This window comes from Teleopsis dalmanni, unplaced genomic scaffold (assembly GCF_002237135.1).
Source record: "Teleopsis dalmanni isolate 2A unplaced genomic scaffold, ASM223713v2 unscaffolded_contig_1555, whole genome shotgun sequence".
NCBI lineage: Eukaryota > Metazoa > Arthropoda > Insecta > Diptera > Diopsidae > Teleopsis > Teleopsis dalmanni.
In genome coordinates, this window is record NW_024032937.1 from 1906 (window position 1) to 8916 (window position 7011).

Consider the following 7011-nt stretch of genomic DNA (forward strand, 5'->3'; position numbering starts at 1 on the left):
TACATATTCTATTATTTTAAAATAATCGCAATATTTTTTTTTTGTCTATCACACTGGTGTGGTCTACGTATATATGTATGAAACATATAACTTCCACATTGTAACTAATACTCATGTTTGTGTGTAAAAATGAAATGTCTTTCAAATAAATAAAAAAGTAAACATTTTTATATTACCTGCTTTTAAACTAAATACTATTATAATTAAACAGAAGAGAAATCAGGAGGCTCAAATGACTTCAATGCTGTTTAAGAAAATTAAAGAAAATTTTTTTATTTACTAATTATGTACAAAGCATACTTCACAGCCAAATTTACAAAATAATTTTATCTGAACCTAAACATACGAATATTTTACTTCCACATATATGTAAAAAGAATAAAATATGATTTAAGTTGCCGAGTTTTACTTCGCTAAATCAATTTCCTCCCACGGTCTAGGTCCACGTTTATTTTCCCATTCATCAATATTAATAGTTTGTATTTTTTCAAACTCATTTTCTAAGGTCACTTCTTCAGATTTTTTCATAGTAACTCCATATTTTTTCATGTCTTCGGGTGTTACCTGTTTTGTTTTTGAGAATTGGTACCTGTTGTATAAGTGTATAAATGTATAGATTGTATAAAGATTATAATTACAAATTGTCTTAGATACTACCTCAATTTTGCAAATTCCTGAAGTCCAAATGATCCGCCAACTATACATAGTAAAAAAGGTATTCCGTACTTAACAGATTTTTGTTTAAAAAAATAATTTACTTTAGCAGAAAATGACATTTCTAATGTTTATTTAAAAAAGAATACTAACAACAAAAATTAAAAGCAAACGATGAAAAGTAGGACACACGAGAATTAAAAAAATAGTGTTGTAAATTGATGTTTTACAAACGAAATATGAGAAATGAAAGCGTGCAAAGCCGAAAAATACTACATACGTTTAAACACATATAAAATATTAACTAAATTTTATATATCAGATAAGCTCTTTTAACAAAATGAACTGTTTCTTTTTAAACATATATATTGAAACATGTGTATTACAAATAAAATTTTTAATTAAAACTAATTAGAAATAATGCATATGTTTTTACATTGAGGTTGCATAATAAAAAGCTTACCCACAAAACAAAAGTTGTGACTAATGTAAAATATTAAAACTTTTGATGTCGAAACTGTACTTTTATTGATTGAAAGCACTTTATTTTTAGACCAAAGCTTTTTGTGCAAGTCAACAGTATACACACCCAAAGCTTAAAAGCTTTTATTTTAACGAAATATATAAGCTTTGTGAGAAACATTTTTATTGTAAAGTATTTTCATTATGAAAAGTTGGTTAGCTAATCCACTAACACATGCGGTAAAAAAGGTAATTTATTTTGTGTGTATCAAGTAGTGTTTTTCTCTAAATATTATAAATATTTGTCTTCAACGTAATTTTTCTGATATCAACAACACTGGCAGACATACGTTGTAACCAAAATCAAACAAATTAATTAATTTTCAACTTTTTAAAATAAATTTGGTAGAATACATTCGACTAAAATGTCCACATCTTAAATATTTAAGTTAAATAAATTTTATATTTTTAATGTGTCAATGATAGATATAGACCTATGATAGATATTAATTATATGTTATTAAATACATATAATTTTATTTAACTATAAATTTATATAACATACATATAATTAATAAATTAAAATAAGTAATTTATTATAATTAATTTGTTTCTATAATAATTGTCTATATATTGGACGTAGGCTTAAGATCAAAACACTTAAAGAATTTTCTCAAATTATACTGTTTTATTATTTTGAATTATTTTAAGATAATTAAATCTTTTACTTTATAGCTAACTCTTTTTGAATATTTAGTGTTTTTGTATGTTGGCACATATAATAATAGCGCCCTATATCAGTTAGTAAAATTAAATAAAAATCAAACATTTTTATTTTCAAATAATATTTAGGGAAATTTTATTCATCAAATGGGACGCCATATTTATATGGCGCCCATTTTGGGAAATTTACAAATGAATGGGAAATATTAGTTTACCTACGTTCATTGTTGTTGGGCTCGTATTGAGAGAGTTTGTGTTTTTCAATTTCACCAAAAAATAATTAATTTTCAATTGGCATCTTATCAACGTATGTAAGCTTTATTATTAATAAAATTTATTATGTGAATAATCGTGTGTGAAATTTGTGATCAAAGAGTTTTAATTAAAAATATTTAAGTTGACGCGGCAACACGTTGGGTTGCATTTAAAAACATATATTAAATAACTAAATAAAAAGTTAAATAAAATAATTTTGTTTAAACCGATGGATAATTGATGTTTTGTTTTTTTAATTTTATAAACAAAGTTTACGCGCTTTTATTGAACTTTTTGTACGGTACGTGTCAGTGCAAAAAATTTATATCCTAGTTTAGCATAGTTCAGTTCAAATGCAACGCGGAGGGTCGGATCTTAGCTTTCATATATAAAAGTTTAAGAAAGCTTATTTCACAGAGCGCTTATTTTATTACTGCACTCTTCTATTAAGAAAATTTTTACTAATAAATTTATTTATTTATTTTTTTGTGTTTTAATATAAAGTGATCAACTGGAGTACAGTTAACACTTGGAAAGTTGTAAATTGTATATCGTGAAATTTATTTTCATATATAACCCATAAAATGGGTGAAATAAAGTCTGTTAAAGTGGACAATTGGGGAGTTTTCTTCCTTCAGAAACTCCAAAACTTTTTTAATAAAACTGACTACTGCGACTTAACATTACAATTTCGCGACAACTCGCAACTGAAAGTACATCGTTTAGTATTAAGCGCTTGCACAGACTACTTTAATGTTCTTGAACAAACGTGCGAAGTCATAGATGATGCGCTCATAATGCCCCTGGAACTGCAAGCCGATGTAGTAGTCCCTATTGTGAACTTTATGTACACAGGAACGTTAGAGTTTGAGTTGAAGATGTATGGAAAATTATTACGTACAGCAAAAGAAATGAATATGACGGTGCTACTTAAACTTTTGGAAGCGCATCGACGTACTATGGAAGGTGTAAATCGTGCACAAAGGGTAAGTGTAAGTGTAAGTGCAAATTATAAAAATTTTATAACATTTGATTCGTTCGATTTGCATTAGCCACCAAGTCCGAAATCCATTCGTCGTCGTGGAACACCAGTGAACAACCAACAGATTGCTGCTCCACCACAAAAACGTGTAAACGCTAACAATACATCAACACTACAATCAAGGCGTGTTGCACAGCCAAGAACTATTGCAACAAGTACACCACAGGCACAAAACGCACAATATCGCCAACAGAGCGGTAACGCGACTTTACTTAGAACACCAACTCTTTCAACTTCACCTACAAAAATACATATTGGACATGACATCAAACGTGAAATTGAAGATGATCTATCGAATCCACCACAACAACCACCTTCGCCGTTTGAACAACTACGAAAAGGAGTTAGCACTAAAAGAGCAAGCTCTGTAAGCTTCATATCTCCACCTGCTAAAAAACCAAACATTGAAGATGTAAAAGAATTTGCGGAACAACAGCGCATGCGTAAACAAATTGCCGCGGAGTATGCTGGTGATGATGAATATGAAGGTATGATGGATGATGATATTCATAACGATGACGACGACGATGATGCAGTAAATACAACTCCTTCTTCCACAACAGCTATAAAAACGCAAGAATTACCATCATATACTTTTAAAACAGATAATGGAGACAAGATTCCAACTATTGTGGTTAAAGAAAATTCTGGTAATAAATTAAATACAACCAAAATTATATCAGAAGTAATGCGTCAGTTTCCGCATTTGGCAAAATCAAACAAGAGTATAAAATTAAAAATTGTAACTGGTCCTAGTGGGTTCCAAAAAGTTATTATCAAAAAAGAACAAATTGATAACATTCCTGATGGGGATAATCCACAGCAACAACAGCAAAAATCCCAAATAATTGCAAGTCAAGGAAATACGAAAGAAACAAAAATAATTAAGCAAACGCCAAACAACGTCGTTTCTCAGCAAAAGAAAGATTTTGGTGAACGTACATCAACGTCCGCGCAAACAGAAACAACAAATAGTGTTTCTGGTATGCAAAAACGTCGAATCGATAGTAAAACAATGCATGCATTGCTTGCTTTAGGAGCAGAAAACACAACTGGTATGAATATATAAGATTACTATTACTATTTATATTTGTGTAAAATACTATTAAATTTTTTGAAATTTATAGGACCGTGGCTTTGTTTGAGATGCGGTGTTAGTGGTCGTCCTATAAGTATTCCTTCTTATCGCGGATTCCGTAGACATTTGATAAACACCCATAAGGAATCAATTGATCCTGCGTTATGTGAGCATTGTGGATGGCGTTCTACCCATGAGAAAGAATTACATTTACATATTCAAGTGGAACATAATTTAAATTCATCAATTTACAAATTTCCGGAATGTAGTATGTGCGCTGAAATATTTATAGATACTGATGCATTGCATCAGCATATGATTGAAAATCATAATGAAGAAAATAAGCAGCAATGTATATATTGCAATAAAATATTTGCTAAAGAATTGCAATTATATACACACATGAAAACTAATCACAAAAAACAGGCTCTTGATGATGGTATTATTGATTACTCTGATGAAGAGTTAGTAAATATTTTAAAAGATACCGAGCAAGAATCATCCCAGCAATTAATGGAAAGTGGCAGTTCAAAAGTTAAAATTATTTCTGACATAAGTTTACCTAGCGCAGGTACACTATTAAAATTGGACTCCACAACAGATGTGCAAAAAACATTAAAAAACAAACCATCAATAGGTTCCAAACTCATATCAACTTCAGAAAATATTGCTACTAGTGTAGATCACAAATTTGTGGCTTCTGATGGCAGCGAATTGATATTAACTAGAGAGCAACGAAAAGAGATCTTAACGCAACTTAATCAGGAAAAAAATAAAAATGCTTTAATTGTTAAGGGTCAGACAGGTTGTAAAAGAGGATCTATATCGGAAGGCTTAAATATTGTAACAATTCCAGTAAAAGACAATACTAGTCCAAAAGCTGAAATTGAGTCAATAGAAGACGAATACGACGATAGTGAAATTTATAATGAAATGAGATCTCAGAGTGTTAGCTCGCCAGCAACACCATTAGAAGATGAAGTAGAAATAAAAAGAAATTCTTCAAATAATCTAGATGAGAGCAAGGAATCAATTGAAAATCTAGAATGGGCGGAAAACTTAATTTCAGAACATGAATTAGCAGAGGAAGTAACAGATAATAAAAATAATGAGGTAAAAACTTACCATATAATTATATAACTTTTAAAAAATATTTATACTCCATTTTTTAGAAAAATAATAAATCAGATGACGATATTAGCAAGAAATTGAAGGAGCTTACTGGTGATTGGTCAGAAGATGAAAACGATGAAGAAGAGATTGCTGCAGCAGAGTCTCAATCCGAATTCGATAATTCAACTGAAAAAATAGTAAAAATTGATGTTTCTGCAAGTGAAAAATCTTGCGATGATAAGTTGTTATCTGAAAAAGCAGTAGAAAAAGATAGTACGGCTGAAGTAAAGTCAGAAAATGATGTTAAATTAGAAGACGATGATATTGAATTGGCTATGAAAAATTTGCACAGTGACGATGCAAATGAAAGTATTACATCCGAATGTGTTGAAGAGGAAAAAGTTGTTGAAGAAAATGAAGACGCAAATGATGGAAATAAATTTGAAGTGGAAAATGATAAAGAAATCAAAAGTGAAGAAAAAACTGATATTACTGAGGAAGTAGATTCTGGTGAAAACGTATTGCGATCTGAGGATGATATCGAACCAGATTTTGAAAAAGTTGATGAATTTCAAAATTGTTCAGAAAAAGAAATAGAATTAGGTAATGACGAAGCAGATAACGAATTCACAGATTCTCCTATTGCTTCAGGTGTACAAATAATTGATGAATTACTAACGCAAGCAACAGGTGCTGAAAAGGATGATAAACATTCGGAGAAAGTAGAATGCGAAGCAGCTAATATTAAAGTAGAACCATCTGAAGCAAAGAGTTCAATTGAGGAAGAAACTGCTACAAAGACTTCATCAACAGATGAGAAAATCAAAAATATTGAGAAAAATAAAGAAAAATCTGAGGATAACGTAAAAAATTTAATAAAAGAATGGGGCGAAGATGAGGATGGGGATGGTGATGGTGATGGTGATGGTGATGGTGACGGTGACTCCACAAAGAAGTTATAAACACAATTTTAGTACGTAGTTTATTATTTTACGTGTAATATTTTTCATTGCTAGGTTTTATGATTTTAACTATAAAAAATATATGCGACATATAGCATCATATATAATATATATATATATATATATATATAACTTTATATAAATAATATTTAATATTCGTTGCTTATTTATGCCATTCTTGTAATATATGTCGCATAAATAAATTTGATTACTACTATAAATGAATGGATAAATTAATATAGAATTTATATATTATTTTTATAATTCTGAAGTATATTTTAAAAAATTACAGTTGAAATATCTAAAATATAAACTTCAAGATTTAATCAATAGTTTATATTAAAAATAATCAAAAATATGTGTTTTTTACTGACACGAAACTGTTTAAACACGTTTCCCTTTTGCTAATTTTTCCTTGACTATAATTTATATTTGAAAGTATAAATATGTGCTCATTTGATCTAAATAAGTTTTTAATGACAGATACTGAATTTATCATATTTTATTTATATGTTATATTATGCTTATTGAAAAAAATGGTATAGTCAAAAAATCACTTTGATAGATAATATATAAACTATTGAAAATAGTATATGTTATATATATTGTTTTTGGAAAAGAAAATTAAATTTTTTGTTACCCTTTTTGGTAATAGTTATTGAGGACTTTTGTTCATGAAATATGATCAATGTTAAATAATTTAAAAATCGATTAATTTTTAA

The 7011-nt window shown here is 28.9% G+C and overlaps 2 protein-coding genes across 2 annotated transcripts; one reads left to right on the top strand and one right to left on the bottom strand.

Moving 5' to 3' along the window:
• Positions 1 to 257: 257 nt before the first annotated feature.
• Positions 258 to 802, bottom strand: LOC119664183 (cytochrome c oxidase assembly protein COX16 homolog, mitochondrial-like). The gene is made up of 2 exons (XM_038073722.1): positions 658 to 802; positions 258 to 589 (listed from the first exon to the last, which is right to left on the bottom strand). Exons 1-2 carry the CDS (start codon positions 774 to 776, stop codon positions 406 to 408), a joined length of 303 nt encoding a protein of 100 aa, XP_037929650.1. The 5' UTR covers positions 777 to 802; the 3' UTR covers positions 258 to 405.
• A 1250-nt stretch (positions 803 to 2052) lies between these two features.
• Positions 2053 to 6359, top strand: LOC119664182 (centrosome-associated zinc finger protein CP190-like). Its single transcript, XM_038073721.1, has 5 exons — positions 2053 to 2146; positions 2599 to 3080; positions 3147 to 4191; positions 4264 to 5327; positions 5387 to 6359. Exons 2-5 carry the CDS (start codon positions 2679 to 2681, stop codon positions 6287 to 6289), a joined length of 3414 nt encoding a protein of 1137 aa, XP_037929649.1. The 5' UTR covers positions 2053 to 2146; positions 2599 to 2678; the 3' UTR covers positions 6290 to 6359.
• The last annotated feature ends 652 nt before the right edge of the window (positions 6360 to 7011 follow it).

What these genes read in the sequence shown, in the direction of transcription:
- LOC119664182 (XM_038073721.1), top strand. Translation starts at nt 2,679, where the DNA reads ATGGGTGAAATAAAGTCTGTTAAAGTGGACAATTGGGGAGTTTTCTTC. An exon ending in GTGTAAATCGTGCACAAAGG is followed by an intron (nt 3,081 to 3,146) that starts GTAAGTGTAAGT and finishes GATTTGCATTAG; the next exon opens with CCACCAAGTCCGAAATCCAT. An exon ending in AGGAGCAGAAAACACAACTG is followed by an intron (nt 4,192 to 4,263) that starts GTATGAATATAT and finishes TGAAATTTATAG; the next exon opens with GACCGTGGCTTTGTTTGAGA.
- LOC119664183 (XM_038073722.1), bottom strand. Translation starts at nt 776, where the DNA reads ATGTCATTTTCTGCTAAAGTAAATTATTTTTTTAAACAAAAATCTGTT. An exon ending in CAGGAATTTGCAAAATTGAG is followed by an intron (nt 590 to 657) that starts GTAGTATCTAAG and finishes CTTATACAACAG; the next exon opens with GTACCAATTCTCAAAAACAA.